This window comes from Anopheles coustani, chromosome 3 (assembly GCF_943734705.1).
Source record: "Anopheles coustani chromosome 3, idAnoCousDA_361_x.2, whole genome shotgun sequence".
In the NCBI taxonomy this organism is placed as follows: domain Eukaryota; kingdom Metazoa; phylum Arthropoda; class Insecta; order Diptera; family Culicidae; genus Anopheles; species Anopheles coustani.
In genome coordinates, this window is record NC_071288.1 from 19684736 (window position 1) to 19707065 (window position 22330).

The following is a 22330-nucleotide window of genomic DNA, read 5'->3' on the forward strand; positions in this document are numbered from 1 at the left end:
AGAACTCGTCACAAAAGGTCACGATCCGGGCGAGGCTGTGAGCAAGGCGCGGAACAGGATAATAAAGGGGGCCACTCAAAGGCAGCAACAACAACGGGGCCGCACGGTGGAAAAGCAACAATCCACGGTCCGACCCCGACAAGACGCTCGATCTGGAGAACTGCAGGACACGTACAACATAACCTTACATCATTTTGTGTGTGCGTGTGTGTGTTTTTGTTTGTGGGTTTGTGCCGATGGTTTTTAAATTGTTATTTACCCTTACATCTTGCCGCTCTATTTGTTCTATCAGCTAAATGAAAATAACAAGAGTACCAGTGAATCAGTGAAGAATAATACAAATACGTGATAAAAACCTAGTGCAACCGTGTGAGTTGAAGAAACGAGTGTTTTAAGTTGTTTTCAGATAGTAAAAAGAAATCAACGAAAAAGCAAAGGAAAGTAAAACAAACGAATAAGTGATTAACGAAAAAAAAAGAACGGGGCAGAAAAATCCCAAAACAAACCGTTCCTTCCCGATTATCGGCCCTAAAAAAGTACCCAACGTCATGTACCCGTACTACGAGAGCGACTGGAGCATTCTACCGCCCGAAAACAACAGAAGGTTCGTATGGGGGACATGTGATTTCGAATTTCCACGCCTGCAACAAATCGGTGCACGAGTCGGTGCGCTTATTGAACGGGGAAAGAATAGAATGGGCCAGCGCCACATTTTGGGCAGAGTGTATGGAAGGACGGACTTACTGCAGAACAGGAAAACCGTCATCGTCATCGTGAAGGGGGTGGAAAGGAAACCTTGCGTGACTGCTGGTGGCAAACGGGAAAAAAAGAGTTGTCCATGATCCGTAGGTTTGTTGTCAGGTTCGTTTTTTTTCACCCCCACGACTCGGGTGGATTGACGATGACAAAGATGGTTTTCTGCCTGTTGACCTTTTTTTCCTGTGTTGACCTGCACACGATGCTCGCTCTCCTTTCGCAGTTCATCCACTCTTTCGACCTGGACCTGGCGCTTTTTTTTTCTAATATCCGTCGTCCTGCCTTTCTTACGGCTTCCGGCAGCAGGTCGCATAATATTAGCCAGCACTTGCGCCCCCCCCCCCCCCCCCACACGAAAGGACAAACATCCGGTCGGGATAGTAGATTCATTCTCGTTCTACGTTGCATTTCTTTTTCCATTTTCTACCACAAAATGGCCCACGCGAAGGCCAACCAGCCAACACCATTCGTTCGGTGCAGTGCACTTTAGAGGGTATGCAATCGATGCACCGACCAAGTGTATGCAGCTTAATATTTTATTGAACACTTTGTTGCGCAACGCAGCCTGCGGCGAGGGAAATGGGGCGGTGGAGAAATTGTTGAAAAATGCAACAGCCGGCCTTTTTTCCCGCTCGGTAGTTTTTCTACTCGTTCCATTTCTAAACCACTTTCCGGCTACAATGGCGGGGTTTTTCCCTCGTCCCATATGCACTGGTGACATTTGTAACAGTGCAGTTGAGCCGGGTGGGATTAGACACTTCCAGAAGTACGTCGAACCACACGAATCGATAGGCGTGTTTGTTGTTGGGGGGAGGCTATGCGTTTGCCTTTGTTTCAACACGCGATCATGAATACTTTAAATTGAACTACTACTATTATCGTATATGTAAGTAGGGAGTGGGTGGTATAAATCAATGCATTCTCAAGTCGAAATTGATTCACGCTTGAGAGAACATGTTATACATACATGCTTGTTTTTGAAACATGTTATACATACATGCCATATACTCTTTTATAGATCAAAAATACTTTTTAGACCTTCATTTTATCTCAAAATATGGATATGGGGCTGAAAAAGTTGGTTTAAAAATAGTCGTACGTTATAATATAAGTATTTTAAATAAAATGATTAACCAGAAATATTCGTTTAAGTTGTAAATAACAATTGCTACAGGGAAGTGTTTAATATATTTTCATTTTTTTTAATAAACTATTTTAGTATTTAAAAAAACAAAATACTAGAAGGATCAAAATACTGCCTACACTAGAAGCAAAACATGTGACCTTTTAAGCGACGTAAGCGTTTCTAATAATGGAATCGTGTTGAAAAGCTGATAGCATTTGATTACTTTCCTCTCCTATTGCCTACTTTTGCGCAAAGGAAGCGTAAAAACAAACAATCCCCAGACGGTATCATGTTAGCTCCTATTGCAAATCCCTGTGTCAGTAAGTTTTTGAGCATAAGCTTCCCCAACACAAACATTCGATGTTAAAATTCAAGCATCAAGTCTACATCATTCCGCATCTTGTTTTAATTGATTTTTTATCCCGTCTCCTTTTTCACCAACCCGAAACTTGGGCCGAGGTAGGAAATCAATAACTTTGACCATATCGTGCATATCAGACTTTTTGCCTCCTGCAGACAAACACCTACCCTTCTCACGTGACCGGACCGGTGCTTGGAGGTGGGGGAATGAAAAAGTCACACTTATTTGGCCCAGCTGATCGAGTTAGATGGGTGGTGGAGAAGAAATGAAGTTCATTTGGGGCCCCTCCGTGCGCTTCCTATCACTTTCACTTCCGGTAAGTTTTTCTTGCCTCCCAACAATCCAACAGTTCTGCCTTGGCCTTTTCAAATGAAGAGAAAAAAAATGCCTCACGGAAAGTCGGAGAGGGGAAAATAGAAAAACACATTCCGACCAAAATTGGCTCGATTGACTTCGGCGTGTAGTTGGGAAAAAACTTTGGGCAGAATGGTTCTGTTTTTCGTCCCCATCAATCGAATCAAATCGATCGCACATCGACGGCATCAGGTGTGTTTCGAATCTGCTTTCGGGGCTTTCACTGTCGCAAAGCAGGGAAACAAATCAAAAACAACAGTACTTATTGAGAAAAGTTATTCCAAGCAAAATGTGATTTTTTTTTGTGTTTTCCCGCCAGTTCAACTTTTAGCAATAAGTTTCGTTCTTTTTTCCCCATTTTTTGCGGTCTAGGCGTGTATTGAGAACGAAATTGTTTGTTTTCCACCTTGGCCTTGCCGGTACGTTGCCGGTGTCTCAAAATATGCCACCGCTGGCTCGAAGCACTTACCCGCACAGTAAAATGTCTTTCGCCACAGGTCCCGAACGCAAACGTTTTCCACACCTTTTTCCGCACCGCCAAGCGCGCTCGTGCGGGGAAAAGCTTTCCACGCGTCCATTTTTCCGCCAGAATCCATTTCCATTTGCTTGATGGATTCCTTCCACCGATCCAAACAGTCGCACGATCCGAACGTCCCTCGAAGTCGAATGGATCGAGAAATATTAGCCATCGAGACCTCGATTCGGTAGGCCGGTATTAATAAGAACCGCAGCGAAAAACCATAAGCTCGTCGTCATTGGCGGTGTGTGTGTGTGTGTGCGTAATATTTTCTTCCCTTCTGCCTTTTTTTATTGATTTACCCGACTCCCGGGCCCAGAAAGCTTCCTCCACCGAAGAACATTATGTTTCAATATCGAGATGTGAATATGCATGACGGAGAAGTAGCTTTACTTGTTGTTTTTTTTTCCTTTGATTGGCAATCGCACGGACGATGACCACGTTTTCGGTATCTTTGTCGGGCTTAGTTTGAGTTATGGAGTTTTTCGGAGTGGTGACTTAATAAAGTATGAAAAAAGATTACTCAATTGAAACAATTTACTGCTCTACTAGCAAGTTTTTTATACGCTCCAATATATGTTAATCTTCACAACATTCCTGCTATTTTGCTTTTTACTTAAAATATTCTTTGGTATCAAACTTCTCCGGAAATAACTAACGCGATTTCAAGAGAGCTAAATTATTCGATCCAATTTAAATCAATTTTCACAACCGTTCGATACCAGTTTTCGCCTGCGGGGCTGAGTCTTCCACTAGGAAAGGAAATTTTCCGCCCTAAACGGCGGAAACACTTTCCACAAATTTGCAACAACCTTTCCTGTGTGTTCCTCCCTCAGGGTGAAAACTAAGTGCCGGTGAAGTTTTTATCAAGGCGTTTAATTTCCTTTTATTTAGTCTTTTGTGCTTGAACACTTTTCAATGAAAGAGACAATGGAAATTGGTAACGGAACGAGCTGCAAAAGTTCGGTCGGAAAAGGCATCGCTAATTATTAACGTGTGCAGCATTCAGGACATTTCTGTCAAACGGCCACCCTGCGCCTGTTTTATTCAATTTTCCCACGTTCGAACGAGCTCTGCCGGGATGGCTTTTATCGTCGTTATCGTTTCGAATAAAGACCGTTGAACTACTTCACGCGAACGTTCGAGCCCGGATAATGTTTCGTGATTGTTTTCCGAGGCTTTGGCGAAACAAATGTTCTCCCACCTCCGACTACCCGCACCCGCACCAGCCGCATGTTCGGGTTTCAGGATGGGACACCTCCACATCTTGCCTGGTTTCCGTTTCGTTAGCGAATGGCATCCCAACGAGTCACCGGAAACAGGGCTTCCCCTTGGTGTTTACCTAAGGCGGGCGCGTCTCTTCCCATCGACCGACCCGTCCGGGACGAAACGATACACCCGCTTTTCCGAATCGACCTCGGGTGTATTCAAAATTCAATCACGCCTACAAACGAGATGAGATTTTGTAACAGCATTCCACTGCCGATTTCCCGCATCGTTTCCCGGAAGAGACACCTTCTCGAGGGTGAAAGAATGAACGATACTTTGTTGCTGAAGGATTCGCGGAACCGGAAGAAAGCGGACCCGGGATCAGGTTATCGAACGCATCGGAACGATTTGTAAAGTGCACCACTAGTATCGAAAGTGAAAAGATGGCTTCGAAGCGTCGAGAACAAATGCTGCCGAGAACCACTGGGAATTCGCTTACCTGCTGCTAAGCGAGGGTAGAACGAAACGAAACGGAAAATGATCAAACCCCAACGGAGGGGAAATAACACGGCAAATGGAAGAAAAAGAGGGCAATGAATAAATCAACACCCGCTTGGAACATCACACGGACATACCACTTTAACGCTTTATCACGTCGACATAATCGTAAAGTCGTGTAAAGTGGAATTTGAAACGTTTTCTCACTTCGTGTTAAGAATGAACGAAACGAAAAAAGAAGATATTTTAAACAATGAAGTGGACAAAATAATATAACTTTCTGAGAAATGAAAAAGTTTTAATAAACAAGTTAGAAAATAATTTGATTATTATTGATTATTAATAAAAAAAAGTTTTGCTTTTATCCAATTATTCCAATTTTAAGAGATCATCCAATTCTGTCGTTCTGTCTTACTTATATTATTTACTTTGCAGTCAGTATAAAAGTATTAAAATGGAAGCAAACAAAACAATAAAAAATAAATAGCATAGCTGATGCCATCCTAATAATAAACTAAATGTTATAGCAACATAAACATATCTTATTAAAGGATTCAATTTTGATCATCAAATTAAGTTGGTAAAAAAACTGTAAATTATTTAACTTCCATTTGTTAGCTTTGATTTAGAAATTAGATACAAATAATCATTAAACGAGGAACATTATATATGAAAATCTTTCATCCATATTTCTCGTAAAAATAATAAAAGATAAAAATCATCAATACTCCAACGCCGTCCATAAAGGGCATCAATTTATTGGTCCAATGGAGATGAACCACGGCAATGGGATATTTCTCCGAAAGCTGCCAAAAAAGAAGTATCCACTTTCACTGCGTCCAAGGCGCCCTCCCAACGCCGCCAAGAAACAATGTACGACCAATCTTCTCCAGCTGATTAGGTAACGTTTAATGGCACGATGAGGTTTCCTGGCCGCCGCATGGTCGCTCTTTTACATTATCTTCGTTGTGCAACAGGAAAATCGCCATCGAGCGCCAGCTCCACCGACCTCCGGCTGACCGACTTCCGGCGGCGAAGGATGCTCCCGATCCGACGGTGGAAACCACCCGCTCCAGTGGGAAAGATTAAATGGCCGCCCCGGCGTACGCATGACCCGCACCGAATGTCACGGTAATCGGTTTTACCCCGAACCGAAACAGTATCACCATCGACACGGTGCGCCGACGAAAAACCCCTCGGAGTGACAGCCGGTCGTCCAGGGGGGATGCCCCCATCGGGCGGTGGGACAATTCCCAGGGCAAATAGAAAAAGGGACCTCCAATATTGACACGATCTTTCTGTTTGCCTACGAAATTAGAGCACGTGCAATGTTTCCTACCGATTAAGCGCGGGACCGAAAGTCGCTTCGTGCTTCGGCAGCCCCGGAGGATTCGGGCGGTTTTACGTTTCATCCACGGCCAGCACGAGTGTCCTTTCCGGGTCGGAAACGAAACGGTTTTTTTTTTGTCGAGCAACAGTATCCCTTTTACGCCATCTCGCATTAATCTGCACGAGCTCTCGGATTCATCAGAAACCACTCAAACGTGCTGCGACTTCAGCTGGAGTGGTGGAAACTTAAACGGGAAAATGGGAAACAAATCACCAGCAGCACCACACGGACAACAAAAGCACTCGCTTGCCAGTTGCGTATCCCGTATCGGATTGAAGCACCGGGTGGCATAATCAATCGTTCGTCCACTTTCAACTAACCCAGCCCGAGCTTACGGACGGCTCGTTCGAAGTCAGCCGCACCGCAAACATATGTCCGTAAAATCATGCACGGCCATCCGAACGAATCCAACGAACAACCGAAAACTAATTCCGTTTAAGCCCGGTAGACTCCGGCAACGGACGGGGATTTTGGGCGGCTGGCAATGGGCGCATGAAATATTAACCAAACCAAACCCGGCATCGCATCCGGCCAGCCACCCCGGAGTCCATTAGGATTCTGACACTGGTTGATTGTGGGCGCATGACGGGCTGGCTACACCAGGGCAGAAGGGCGGAGGACTACATGGGAAAGACCCGGCCTCGCACCGGAAACACCATAAACGTTTATAAGCGTGACGACGGGGAGGGAAAACGGGGAGCGATTGAGAGGGCTTGTGAAGGCGACTACCCACCATGCGTACGTGTCCGTGTAGTCGTGGTTAATGATCAGACGCGAGAATCCCATCACTTTGGTTCCATTTTCTTACGGGCTGGGGGTGGTTTCGGAAAAGAACCACCAAAGAAGCGGCATCCACTAAGAGGGGGAGGAAAATGAAACATTGAAACCTTTAGCGAAGGGCCGCTTCCAGCCCTCGATAGTGACGTCAATGAAAGTTGGGCAAATGAAAACGTTCCCACTTGGTTGATTTAGATCACGGATGTCAAACATGCGGAGCGCGACCCCCTTTGAAACAATACATCGAAAGTTTGGATCCTAGAGTATTGGCTTTAGTGTCAATAGCAACATTTTTTTAATGATTTCACGAACTGCGAATTGCAAGAGAACTAAACGAATGTCAATTTGGACAATAAGAAAGTGATCGAGACAATCTAATAAATAGTGTTAATAGAAAATAAACGTTGTGAACCACAAGAGCATTCAAAATTAAATAACAGATGTGGAGCAGTAAATCGTACTAAAGTAAAATAGTTGTAAAATCTTTACACAATTTACACAATAGTGTTGAAATGCAACATAAATTGAAATACACTTGATTTGAATTCGTTAAAATTTGGAAAACGATTGATCAAGAAACCTTCTCTTTTACTCGAAATTGTAAATTTTTTAAGAAGTTATATAATATAAAAAGATGTGAAAGTGTAAACCATGATTGACTGTTAAGAAAAAACTACATTGATAAGAACATATTTTCATCAATCCAATCAATTGTACGTTTTGGGTGCGGCCCGCCAGGTCAAACGTGTTTGACATCACTGTTTACTAAGTTCAAAATAATTCCTACAGTTTCTTTTTATTTCCGGTTCAACAATAAATATGTTTCTTTGACTCTTTTTAATTGAACCTGTTCATTTTTATTTCTCAAAACACCCTTGATCTTCCCTTTCGAAGGAACTTTTCCACCAACACAATGCTCCAAAGGTTCCGCATGATGCGAACGTTGGCGCGTTCTCGGTGTTCGTTCTCGAATTTCTTAATTAGCACAGCGACTGCGGGACGGATGGGAAAACTACATCGGCACATCGAAGCCGGAAAATAAAACCAAGAGAGCGTTAGGAGGTTCGCTGCGGTTCGAAGGTGTCGTCGCTTTGGGAGAGGACGGACGGACGGACGGATGGGGGTCCTATCTATTTGTGGTTACTTAGTGTCGTCTGGCTCCGGCAATCGCGTTCATTCCCTGCAGCTGGCTGCACACCCAACTTTACTTAAATAATGGGCTTTTCCGGGGAAGCTTTTGCGGTCTGACAGCAAGGTACCCTCGAAGCCGGTCGATAGCTAATGCCTCGAAGGTGGCACCTCCAAGGTACACAGTTAGCTATCATTAACACCTGGCTTGAGAAAAAACGATCCGTGAGGTTGTTGGTGGTTGAATCCCAGATAGAAATGTATGATCTACTCCAAATGTTGGGTTTTGTGGTCATTGGTTTTCACTATTCATGTATCAATTTAAACTCTAGTTTGAATGCGTTCTGGTTTAGGCCAAAATGGTCAAAACTTGTACCGTTATCCAAATGATTTCCACAACATTTATTTTAAATTAGTATTCATCCCGCATTTAGGACGTTCAAGTTTAAAGAGATGTTTCAATTAAAGTTTTCTAAGGCACATTTCCTTCAATCGACCCAATTGATCGTTTTCTTAATTGTGAATCGCCTCCGAGCAAGGGATCAACCAAATACTAAAAATAAATGTAGCCGTTTTCTTCCATTGCCGAAAGCGTGGGAGGAAACAAAAAAGGATCCCTTTCAACTGAATCCATTTTGTCGCAACAGTTTAAAACACCACATTTTCCCTCTTTTCTCGTGCTGTTTTGGGTCTCGTTTAATTTTTGCATACCATTTCCAACCGCTCCAGGCCACATTATCGATAACTGTTCGTTTTTGGCCCCATCCCCCCTCCATTATCCCGGTCCTTTAATCGTTTCCGTTTTAGTCTCTCTTGTTGAGTCGAATGTTTTATGTTCGTACATTTCGAATCCGGGTGCGAGTCACCCTTCTACCCGTGCCCCTCCGGTGGACAAGCAACAGGGAACGAGGGGACGGTTAACTTTGGCAACAAACCAGCGTTGGGGGGAAATGGAAAATAAAAGGCGAAATACGAAAGCCCCCCGACAAAAGGGCAAGCATACTGTTTTGCTTTTAATCCTCGGCCAAAGGAAAACTTCCACCAGGCGCCTCCATTTCGGGCACCGGGTTGTGGAAAGCGAGTGGGGCGAGACCGAAAACCGTCCACTGGTAGCTCATTTTCCTCGAGCTCATTTTATGTTCGAGATGCTCGATTTCGGCGACCGACAGTAAAAACAAAGCCGAAACGGATTGCCCTACGCGCGTTCGGGCCGGTTTCGGGGTGAACTGTATTTATGTTTCCACCCGTGAGCGCAATCATTGGCGAAAGAGGGAAATCGTTTTCCTTTTTAGGGAGGGCAAAGATGCTCGTGTCCACCGAGTGTCATTTAGTAGCATGATTCTTCACAGCTCCGCGAACCATCGGGACGCTGGATCCTTTTCTGGGTTTTTGATATATTTATTGCCGTATAAACGATCGTTCCTGGGAACATGGTTTCCAATACCAATTTGAACTGCATTTCTATGGAAAAATAGTTCGAAAACTAGACCACCGCTCCGGCTGAAAGTTTGGTGGAAAGCATTTTCATCAAACCTAATGTGATTTATGAATAATTCCTTCCGTCTTTCGTTTCCGTCCAATGCGAACGCAAGGAGCTCGCTCCGGAACCGTTACTATTCACTCGAGCGTACGCTTGAGCCGGTCGATTTGTGCCGGAACGGCACGGAAACGGTCCGTGGAAAACCGGGAAAAACTAAGCCCAACGCATAAGCTCGGAGGGTAAGGCCCGAAATTTGGTAATAAATTTCTACGAGCCGCTTGCTTCACTTACGGTTCGCTGGAACCATCGGCAAAGTTCACTCATTTCCATCGTTTTTCACTCACCATCCCGAGCGCGAGCCGTACGGTACGGTACGGTCGGCCATCGCCGGAAAACTAACGCTCGGTCGACGACCGGCGCGATCCGGTCATTGCTACTCTGTCACGCCGGCGAAATGAACCGTATTTTATTTTTATGCCGACATTAACACTTCACTTTACGGTCTTCAAACCTTCAAACTCCACCCGATCACGTCGTTGGTCACTCCCCGGCTGCTGACGGATGGCGCTGAAGCAGAAAAGGTGAATGCGAACTGAAGAGAAATCATCCCCAAACCCGGTTCGGCTCGGCAGGGACGTGAACGATTTGTCAACTCGATTTTTCCACCAACCATTTTCTCCCCCCCGGGGGTCTCCGAATTAGGATGGGAAAAACTACGGTGCAACGTAGTATCGGCCGATGGTGTCGAGTTTAAATATCTTCCCTTACACCTTCGCCACTGACCACACCAAAGGAGTACGGCAAGAAAGACAAAAGGAAGAAGCAAAACCCACTCGGTGTGGTTGTTTTTGGGAACAAAAAACACTTTCAAAGTTAAATTACAAAAAAGGTCCGAAACCTTTAATACCACTTGCCACCAGTAGGAGCGGGGGTAGGCGAGGAAACGCTTCGGGAAGATAAATGCCAAAGGATTATGCCCATCGTACCGGAATCTCGTCCGGAATTAATCAAATTTTTCCTCCCCATTTCCTCGCCGCAAAACCACGTCAAACGAAACGCTGAACGTGATGACGTCGATGCAACGATTTTTTTTATTCGATTTGTTTGTCTTTTTGGACCTCCGAAACTCACCGGGCTCCAAACAGCCAGCTTGGGTGAATCCCTTTGAAGTAAAAGGTTTTTACTACAGTTACATGGCTGGCTTTTTGCAACGTTCGGAAGGAACCGAACAATGAGACAAAGTTTTATGTTTAATACACTACAAGCTTTGTTCAAGCATCCATTTCACGGTTGTTTGTGGGAGTTTTTTAATTAATTGGAAACTTAAATGTTATTAATTTGACGAAAGTATTTTAATTTTAATACATTTAAATATTGAATGATTGCCTACTATCGACAAACACGGCATGTTGTTTTCTACAAGTTATATTGAATAGATAAAATTCATCAACTGTAAATAACTTTCATACTACACTTTTACAGTACATTACATTACACCATCATGAATTAACCTACGTATTGCTAAACTTCCTTCAAAATGACGGTTTGACAGCGTAAGTTTTACTTTTATTTGGATGTTTTGTTTTGATGAATTTTTAACTTTTGTCCGAAGATAAAATTGAAAACACCTTTCTTAATTGATGTTTTAAATATTTACAGGGTTGTTATGCGTTTTTTAACCTCTGAAACCTAACGCTTAATTCTTTTGCCAATAAGCATTGTTTAAATTATATTCAATGCATCGTTAATCATGCAGTAATCTAAGGTAGTTTTAAATTATATTTTGATAATTTTTTTTTTTTAAGTTTAAATTCTTCAATATTTTTGAACGTATAACGAACACATTCCAAATCATCCAAAATGTCCAATTTCCTCGGTTTATCAATATTACCATTTTCAGGGGTGCCACTTTGGGGTCGTTTCTCCTTGTTAGCTTAAGCCAGTGCCATGTAGCCGCCCTGGGAAACGTAACATTATTTACACCCTGCATCAACTTGCCATTCACACAGCCATTCCGCCATGTTACACGAGAAAGAGGATCGTGTCGGAAAGTCTTGGGGGGTCTTCACCGAAATATATTTCACTTTCCTCCCCACAAACACCTGCATTACCGAAGGAAAAGCAAACAAATCTCTCGCCCTCATCTCGTCTCGTCTCGTTCATCCGTTGGATAATGCGAAGCGCTGTGGCTTTCCAGGCAGGATTTGGAAACTTTATGTCCTCCAGGAGCCCCGCGGGGGTGAAGGGGTGCGTGCGAAAGTGTCGAAATGTGGCCAACACCGTGTGGCGATGGTAATCCTGCAATCCGCTTGCTCCCCAACCCAAGGTTGGATTTTTCATCCATCGCGGATTGTCGTGCTTATCTGCTTACATCTCAAGCCCGGTGATCCGGCAAACCAACAGGGGGTAGAAAATATGCCCGGCAACGGGGGCAACTCTTTCCGGTGCTCAATTTTTCGCCAAGAAACTGTTGTCGTCTTTCATCCCAGTTTCGCTTTAAGCTGTGTCGAGTGTAACCGCATTGTGCGGACGAGAGTCACTCTTTATTACCGAACGCAGCGAAGAAGCCGAATGCAACTTGTGCAACCGGCATGACACCGTTGTGCTGACATCCCACGTCCATGCCGATGGCTTGTGGCCGCTGGGACGACGTGAGATCAGGAAAATGCCACCAATAAAAGTTAAAACCCTCGCGCATACACCAAGGGCTTCGCCTCGTGTGCCACACAAACAGAGCCGGAGCAGACACACAAAAGTCGTACTGTCGGGCTGTTATCAGTAGATAAGCATGGCGAACACGACGCTGGGATCACAAAACACCAACCCCCGGTGGGGTTGAAAATGGACCGCCATGGCTCCGTGTCTTGTGTCCTCGTTTGCTGTCGTTATCTAAACCGTGGCTGCTCGCTGCTTGTTGTCCGGGAAGCGGCGGCGCTAAAACTCACGAATAATGTGTCCCGAAAACTTTACTGCACCGGTTGCGGTTTTAAGGTTCCCGTTCCCCGACGGACGAGCAAACGGTGACGTCATTGCGCTTCTGTCGGTGTTGCTTAATCTTCTTTGCATTTCGTTTATGTTTGCTCCTCGAACAAACAGCTTTTGCTCTCATCCTTTCCTTTTTATATTGCCGGCACCATCAAGGTATTGAACACCTTATCCTGGCGACTCGAGGACGAGAGACAGTCTAATGAATCGCGATCGATTGGCGGGGATGGGAATTGCGGGAGGATGGTGGAAAACTCGATTTCAAGAGGTGAAAGCAATCGTTTCGCTTCGCTCGGTTCGTTGATTCGTTTGTTAGCACACAGCGCCGTGTTCGTGATAATCACGAAATGGAAATTTTGCCACAATCTGTTCAAGCACCGTTTAGCAAGCGTCTAAGAAAGCATTGCGATGGCGAACGGTGGGGCTGAGGGAGGGGAAGAGGGAGTTCTGAGAAGATGGAAATGGGGCACCCCTGGAGTGAAGCGATTTTCCATCGGATCGGAGAGCTTCGCAGCGGAATGGGGCGACTAACCGTGTAACACATTTCGGTTGAGTAAACGTGGAACTGATAAAATTATCGTACCGTCGTGTTTTATTTAGGGTTTTTTTTCTTCTTTCTCGTGATTTACTCAACCAATGCTGAAGGAACCTACGGTTATCCAATCTGATCAACGTGAGTGGTGAATAAGATTGCAGAAAATATTGCGATCGACAGTGAAATGTAATCTATTCAAGAGGATACATATTTACTCGCCAAATCGACTAATTGAATATGATGTGAACAGTTTTAACATGATTTTTTTTAGAAATTTTAAATATTCAGTTTTAATTAGGCTGTTTATCTAGTACTTTATTGAATTTATTCTGATGGATTAAATAATGACAAAATATTTTATGTTGTTAAATAATTCGGTAAAAATCAATCAATAAAATATTTGGTTAATCCACTTCCATCAAATGTGAACCTTGTTTTTTATTTTCATTGGTAACTTTTATTCCAGGCTCTTATGGAAAATAATATCGTAAAGTTTTGTCGTTCGACATTACTTCTTTTTTAAACAGAAATTATTAATTTTTATTGAAAAATTCACTAAAACAAAGCCTGACTCAAGAGCGTGCCAATCAAAACGTATCGGATTTGGTTTTACTGAATTCATGGGGCAAGCCACCAAAGTTTTCACATAACGCGCCCCCGGTGAGGGCCAGATGTTGTTGAGAACTTTTGCCTGGTTTTCGAGTGAACTTTTCCTTCTCGACGCCTCCCTCCCTGTTGTATCCTGATTAATAATAACAAGCAAATTTCGATCACGATCTCAAGTGTATTGCTAAAACTAGCCCACCAATAAACGTCTTCAGCTAAATTTCTCATTTCCATTCCTCTGATATCAGTTTTGAATCAGCCCGACACACACACACACTTTCAATAATATCAGATGGTTTGTGGGATTCTTTTGGTGGTCCTTTTCCATGTTTCGAGGCGGCACATAGTTGCCTTTTCATCCCTCATGTTGACTTTTCCCATTCCCTACTGTCGAATGAAGAATCAACTTTTCGTCCCGATTGCGTACCGGAAAAGGCAAAAAAACGAAGGTGCTGATGAGGGAAAATAATTAAAATTAATAGCATCAAAAACCCATCTCTGGGGGGGTGGGAGAGGAAAAGGTCCGGCCGGTAACGGGAAGGGCTGCCGGCTCAAACAAAATGCGTTGCTCCCACCTTCTGCCCGCCTTGCTGGACAATAAATAAAGATAAGTAAAACGATTCCGTGGAGAAAAGATGACAGAAAAGGTAACACACAATTTTGAAACTGATTTCGTCCCCCGTCCCCCACCCCCACTCTCCCATCGGAGGTTTTGTTTACGAAGTGCTGTCACCTGAAAACCACCAACGAGATAAAGTTGTCCTTATCGTTACCCTACCCTGGACCCAATCAAGTGGAACTCCCTTTTGGGGATCGTGTGCTCCCCACAGAGTGGGTATGTTTGTTGTGTGGAGGGTGTGGTTGTGTGGTTGAGTGTGTGTGTGTGCGTTAGGTAAGGCAAGGCCTATTAGACTCTTCATAATCGTTTCGACACTTTTCCTCGCATCCCCAAGTGGGTTCGGCCTATTTTCCCTTGCTTTCCTCTACCTTCCTAGATCCGGGGTTTCTTATCCTCCTACCTTACAGGAAACTCACCCACTTACTGTGTCACTTGTGCCACTGTTAGTTAAATTTTTTATCATACCAACCTCGCCACAGACCCATTTCCGTCGCTGGAGCATCGCGTTCGGGACGATCGCATGAAACCCACTTAAGATGCTTATCGAGTGACCGTAAATAAGTGAAAGTTTACTTTGGTGGGCGAGACGCGCGGCGTTGGGGTGGTGGGTGTTTTTTCAGGAAAAATCATCCATCAGCTGGCCGCGATCCGCCGAGCGACAAAAGCGATGTCATTCTTCGCCACCTCGAGTGGCCCCGTAATGGATGGCTTCCAGGAACTGTTGATTGCTAAACGATCCATCAAATCAAGCCGATTGTGTTTTCTAATGAACTCAGCTTTCGTGGTCGAGTGATTTTTCCCCTAGGAAAAATCTCCCGGGTGGAGAAAAATTGACTGAAGAGAAAAACCAATTAAGATTATGCAAATCATATTAAACACGAATGAACTTTTATTTTAACAGCTCTTCCTTCACTTCGACCAAGTAAAACACATTTAAACGAATTAATTAAAAGAAGAAGTTTTCTAGCACAGGGTTTGGAAAACATTTTTCTTTACCCTTCTCATTCCAACCCTCAAGTGGTTAATGAGTGCCCGGGTAGATGCAAGTGTGCCCGGCAACACCTACCATAGCAATAGTGTTCCCTTAGTTCTAGCCATTGTTGTTGGAGAAAATTTTCCCACAAACCAGTTAACAACTTGGGACGAAACTTTACGAATCGACCGGTAGAACCGAAGGTAAAATAAACTTGCGTCCTTTAGGGCTACGAAGAAAGAACTTTCTCTTGTAGTTGCACTTGAGAGACGTTCAGACATATACACACACTCGTTTGAGGTGGAATTCATAAGACCTTTTTCGGGTGGAAATCTGTTGTAAATTAGATTCCTTTATTTAAATTAACCCACCTCCCTTTTACTTGAATCATGTTTTGCCCTGTACGTGTTTCTGTTCATGTTTGAATCTAGAACAAAAATAAAAAATTACCCAACCAGTTGGGAGTAAGGGAAAGCCTTCCAGGTTGGGAGTGAGAGGAGGTTTTTAATTTTGTGTAGACTTCTTAAATCGTCCGCCAACACCAGTGTCTCGTCAAACCGTTTCGGTGCCTAAAGAATCAAAAACACAAAAAAAAAAACCAAATGTATCAGGAAATGGAAAGCGTGATGGAAAACGGCCGACAAGCCACCTTTCCCGCGTTCATGCCGCTCGATCCTGTTCGCTTTGTTTACACGACGTCAAAACCAGCGCGCCATCGAGTGTCTGGCAAATTCCCGAGGTGTCCGTTGCTTAGCATTTGTCATTAGATCGTACCGATTCCATCTCCCGGCCCTGGAATGACTGCTTCCGGTCGATGCTGCTCTATGCAGGGACACGCTTTCATTCCGCTTCGCCCTCATTTCCACGCCATGCTTCCGCTTCGCCATCCATCCCAGGCGGGCGAGGAGGAATTTAAAATCGCACAAAATTCCAAAACTAATTGCTCCGATGAATCCGGTCCGGAAGCGTTCTAATTGACGCCGGGAAATGCAAACGCGCCACTAGGTGCTAGAAAATACGAAAGAATTCGTACGTCAGATGGGAGTTCGTCGGTACGGGGCGAAGGGAAGGGCGACGGCAAAGGAAATCGTCCGACTGCTAACACGCGGCTTCTCAATAAACGACGAAAATTTGCATTTTATTTAATGCCAGAACGAGCCTCGGAACGGAAGTCGACTGGATTTCGATGGGAGAAAATTAAGCTTTGATGGTTTTTATAGGACGTTAACAATGTATTAAAAAGTAGTTAGTTATTATTTTTATTACTTATTGAAGGCATCTTTTGAAGATTTGGGAGAAACTGCGCGATTTGGATCGTAGGAAATCGCAATCATGGGTGGAATGTTGCGTACAAGGGTTGAACAAATAAGATAACGCATATCAAAAACCAACATTTCGAAACGTCGAAAACATACGAACCACTCCTAAACACACTTTTCCAACATGGACATAAAATTTATCTCACATACCTACAAATACAAATTCCGTATTCCAAATAACGGTACGTTCCAGACAAAATATGCTAAACCGGGTGCATCTTTTACCTCACATTCGATTTCTGGCAAGATAATACGTATCCTCGTTTGTGCCTGTGCGTGTTTTCTTTTCACACAAATGATACATTCATCCCGAAAAGGGAAAACCGGCCTAAGCCCTGGCGAGCTCCGGCCTCGAGATGTGGGTTGAAGTTTCCGGTCGTCGAAGAAGTGACGAAGCGTGCAGGAAGTTGCGCACTATGTTTACCTTTATCAATGTCGAATTCACCGACATCTGGGTGGTCTTGTTTTTTTTTATTTTTGCTTTCCCACCCCTCCCCAATGCGAACCCATCACCATTCCGATTCGACACCGGAATTAGGTCGTATTCAGTGCTTTCCGGCGGTGGGTTTAGGGGCGACCGGGGTGATTTGTGGAACCCGAATGAGGATATTAAGCCTGTGCCTATTTGTGCCCCTTTCCCGTACCAAAACCAACAACACACACACAAGCACTCCTTCTGCTCCGAACATTTATTTACCCGGTTTGGAGTCCGAACGTTGGTGAAGTGATTTTTCGAGTGAAAATATTCTGAATTTCCTCACGTGGCTTCCAGGAGGTGCAGGTGCCAGGATGGTCGGCACTTCAGGCGGTGACAGGTTCATCTAAGGTAAAATATTGCACATCCGAGTTCGGTTCATCGGTCTCCGGCAGTCCGTTTCTTTTGGCCATTTCAATTCCGGTGTGCTTTTTCCTTTTCTCCGGAGGAAAAACATGAATTTTCTGGCCCAGCACCTTTCGGCCTAGCTGCTGAACACAAATGGCCAACCTTGGGGCCGACGTTTGCCGAGCGTGATTTGCTCGGTAGGGAAATCGGGAGTAAACAGAAACAAAAACCCTTTGCTGGATACGATAAGCAGGGAAACAAAAAGGGATGAACGAGAGAAAAAATCGTAAGAGCTCGGAAAAACTAATGTAAGCAGGTTGACTCCCTGCAGCAAAAAACAAACCCTGGAGAGTTGACCCCCTTTTTTTACGGTTTGCTCCACTCGAGTCCAATTGGCCGGTGGATTGACTTAACTCACTTCCGTTTTTTTTATGTTCACGCCCCAAATTCCCTCCAGCTCCAGTTGTGTCCCAACGTTCGTCGGGCATGTTAAACCACTTGAAACGGATTCGAGTCCGAGCTGGAGGGAATACAGGAAAAATCTCGACACACCATCGAAGCTAAACAGAACAAATAGAGGCCCTACAGTTTGCCCATCGAGCGTTTGAGTTTGTCGTTGGGCCAGTGAGTGGAAATGGAAATGAGTGGTTAGCTGCAAGCTTTTCGATGGCGCTCGACCATCGCTCTCGATGGTAAATGCACGGACCGTATTTACTGGCATTTGGTTAACCGGGGAGCACCAGAGCAGATTGTTACTCGTGTCTTTTGTGCCTTTGAGACGGGCCCGTACGAGCCCCGGCCCGGGTCCGGATAATTTACCCATTCGCCCGTTTATTATCGACCGGTAAGAAGGGGACAGTTTGTACGTTGTCATTGAACGTGATAAATCGATGGAGGATTCAACGGGTTCACCTTCGGTTCGGTGGAAAAGCTGCTGAAATTCGGGCACCCGAGCTGCCACAATGGACACAATATACATACATTCCCTCGCCTCGAACACACCGACACAGCGCATATCTGACGATCAATATTTCCCGCACTCACGACATCACGGGTTCGATCGATGGCGCGGTACTAAACGTCGCCGTCACCGCGTATCCATTGTCATACGATTCAGTTTATCATACTTTCCCGGGCTGGGTATGCTGACGTGCGCCAAATCGAGAACAAACAACTGGGGCCTCGGTGGAAAACCTCCACACACACACACACACACACACACACACACACACACACACACACATACCCGACCGGCCAACCGGAGTGGAGTTAATAAGCTTTTACCTTGCTACTCCAGCAACTGTCACGCACGGAGGTGAAGCGGAAGCGAAGCAAGATGATGACACAAATGGACACCGAAGCCGGTTGGAAATGTGAAAATTGCCGGCAGCAAAAATATGTCAACGGTTTTCGTTACCGTTGCGTTACGCCAGTTGGTAATAAAAAATAACGAACCAACCGATGCGTTCAAGTGGGTTCGATTGTTTGTGGCAGCTTACGGCGGAATGATGTCAGTTCATGTTTTCTCCAATACAACCAATTGATGCGCGTGTTTGTATGTCCAGGACTAGGCTTCGAATAAACTCGAATCGCCTGCGGGGAACGCAGTAATAAGGTGCCATAAATACCCATTTAGGGATTCTAAATGACATCTATAGACAAGTATTTTGTGGGAGAGAAGCGAGAAGATCAAATAACAAGCCTACTTTTCCAAACAAATATGTTTCTATTAATACCACATTACGGGAACAAAGCAACAAGTAAAAATATGTGGCTAAATAAGTAAAAACACGAAGCTTAGAATTCCTACACACAAGGAGACGAATTCAATTCTCACAAGATTTTTCGAAAATAAAACAAATTCCACTGAATTTCTTTCACTTTCCCTCGTTTTAGAAAATCGTACCTGAAAAAATAACGCCACATTTACCAAAACTGTTAACAATCGGAAAACCCTCCCCGGGCCAACCACACGGGAGCACTTGTCGATGTTTGGAAAAACTTTCCTCCCAGCAAATCGGGGTTGGTTTTGTTTTCCATAAATATCATTAGCCGTTTTTTCCTTCGGCAAGCTTTAATTGTATCACGACCGAGTACAGCTAATGCCCATTAGCCGAGTTAAAAGTTTGGCAACTTAGAGTGCCCTCAAGAATTTGTTGATTTCTGCTCGCCATCCAGTGGCGAACTGGGTGAATCAAGGAAATTAAACAATGCCGGGGGAGAAAGGGTGGAAATAAGATTGATTAAATAGACCTAATTGAAAGAAGCTGTTGTACTTGGCACACGGAAAAGAGCCAAAACTTCGAAGGAGTTTCTTGAGGAGAAGATTGGTAACTAGATAATTCACTTTTCAATTGCTCAACTTTATGAGATAGAAGTGGGATGGAACATTTTTCAAAGATCTATGCAGAGAAGGGTGAACAAAAGCTTTTATTACTCACAAACAGGGATCCATTAAGCACTCAAGAAGTAAAAAAGCGTCCGTAGGTTCTCTTTTCCTTGCAAAAGCACACCTTGTGAGTACATTCAATGCATTTAAACATCCTTCTCGGTGCTCAAGAAACATTCCCGAAAACGGTACACGTTCAACAAATAGCACGGCGAGTATATTCCTCCATCTAATCTGCATAAGCACATTTCGATGGTCCTGGCAGGTGTGTTTTTTACTCCTTTACCTCCCTCACGGCGCTGCTAGTAAACTATGCTGAACTTATTCGGGGTTATTTCAATTTGTGAACCGTGCGCCGAACAACCTTTGATCACCGGATCACAATCGACAGGAAGATGGGTTCCCGGCTCAAGGAGAAAGCATGAAATCAACCGAAAGATACACGTTGCAAGAACAAAATCAACTCCCCCCCGGGTTGGTGGGAGGTTGATCGGAGAGGCGGATTGGTTTGACGAACGAGTGTTCCATCAACGGCCCCCTTTCGCCTGTCTGTTGGTATGGGTGTTTGTGTTCACTTACATCGGTTTTTCAACAGTTGCAACCAGTCGGTCTCGCCCTCCAAACGCAAGCCAAGTGAAATGAACCTAAATGGCAAATGGCGATGATCGTGGTGATTATTCCATTCTTCTTCTCTGGAAAGTGAGCAAAAGGAGGGAGTGGTAAAATAGTTCATATCATCCCGAGAAGCTCATCATCCTTGCCAAACGTACGTACGACGAACGTCACGCCGAGCTTCCACGTGATCCCACCCAAAATAAGCCATTTCGAAGGCAATCTATTCCCCACCTACCCACAAAAAGGAAACAGCTGGTTCGAGCGTTTTTCCGGACCTTGTGGGGAACAAGGTTAGAGTGGGGCTGGGGAAGGAGAGCGATGGGTGGTTATCGGCAGAAGAAATGTACGCCTTCATTGAACCGAGCCAAAGAAGACGACGACGACGACGACGACCACGCGGGACTGGGATGTATGTTTCCATCTCTGGCCAAATATCACCGATGACGACGCACCAGCACATTGTACGTGCGCGCGCGTGTGTGTGTTGTGAGGGGGATGGAGGTCGGAAAATTTATGACCCGCTTTTGTGCCGGCGCACAACCGAAAAGTCCCGAATCTTGAAACTATGCGAGGGATGCGCAATACGGCATGAATATTTGACGATTTTCTTCGGGCCGAATGGAAGCCACGCCGGCAAGCGAGACGATGGACCGGGCAGGCTCGAGGGCCAGGCAGGACCTATGAGGTTAGGTTCATCTCGGTGCCGTTCGGTGGACCAATTTCGTGTGCAACAGCTGGATGGTGTATGGTGTGTTCCCAGGACCGGGTCGGCAATCGTGCCATGCATTGCCAACCATCCTAACCCACGGAAGCCTGCGTCGGGAAAGGATTTTTCCAAAAGGGGTTTTCTGCAACAAATGTAACTTGGCCGCTGTGTTTGGTACGATTTATGCGATCTCATATTTAATCCCACGCGTCAAATGCTCGATGCTTGCTGGCGTGGCGTCATTCGGAGGGCCGATAAATCAATGATGATCGTTTCGAACCAATGTTCGATTGTTTTGTCTATGACGTCCAAAAGCTATAAAAGTGAAAATAAAAAGGTTTAAAATCTTTTCATTATTGTCAATGAATAAAAACAACTTAGTTTAACCAATAAAAAAACAAAACTAGTAAAGTAATGTTATTTACTTTCGGTAATATTCCAACAACCTCCCAAAGAGGATTTTGAAACGTAAAAAGATTTACATTTTGTTCCACCACAGACATCACAGACAGCTGTGCATCAACGGAATGGTAATGCCATATTGCATCCTCCAATCTTATAGCGATTATGTCCCCGCACACACTCCTCCAGAACCAAACCGAAACCGGGAAACCAAGCCGTTCCATTCCATTTGCTGCACTTTCGCAAAAAAAGCAACCCAAACACAAGCGAAGCAAACAGAAAAACAACCCCGATTACGAGCCATTCTGATTTGCTGGCCCCGAGCGTTCCATATCCGTTCGGCAAAAAAAGCAACCTCTCCACTCGTGTGGTGGAAAAGGGAATGTGCCCTCGGGGCTGGCTGGTGCACGATCTAACACGGATCCAACACGGTTGTCCTTCTGACCGGATCCTGTCCCGTCTGCCGGTTTGTGTTTGTTTGCAGCCGGGCCAGCAGTAGTAGCATGACGTTTTCAGTCACTCTCTACTGTGTATACATCAAACAAAGTCGTGCCACCGTGACTCCGTGAGTGACACGGTTCGGTGTGAAAAGCGAGAATGGATGGAACATAAAGCGTAAGCTCCGAAGGCCGCGTTGAAGTGGAAATTGTGGTGTGCCACGTGCCCGGCACTCTCCCCCCCTCTTCGGTAGATCAGCTTCCACCGTTTTCGGGATTGAGGGACGGCACGTTTCTTCTGTTGATGTTTTTTTTCCCCCCATTC

The 22330-nt window shown here is 44.8% G+C and overlaps 1 protein-coding gene across 1 annotated transcript in view; it reads left to right on the forward strand.

The window, feature by feature from the left end:
* The first annotated feature begins 307 nt into the window (after positions 1–307).
* Positions 308–22330, forward strand: part of LOC131259987 (AP-1 complex subunit gamma-1-like) — a 28539-nt gene continuing 6516 nt past the window's right edge. Inside the window, exon 1 of the mRNA XM_058261607.1 lies at positions 308–604. Coding sequence (XP_058117590.1) covers positions 549–604 — 56 coding nt within the window. The 5' untranslated portion in view covers positions 308–548. The remainder of the gene's footprint in view (positions 605–22330) is intronic.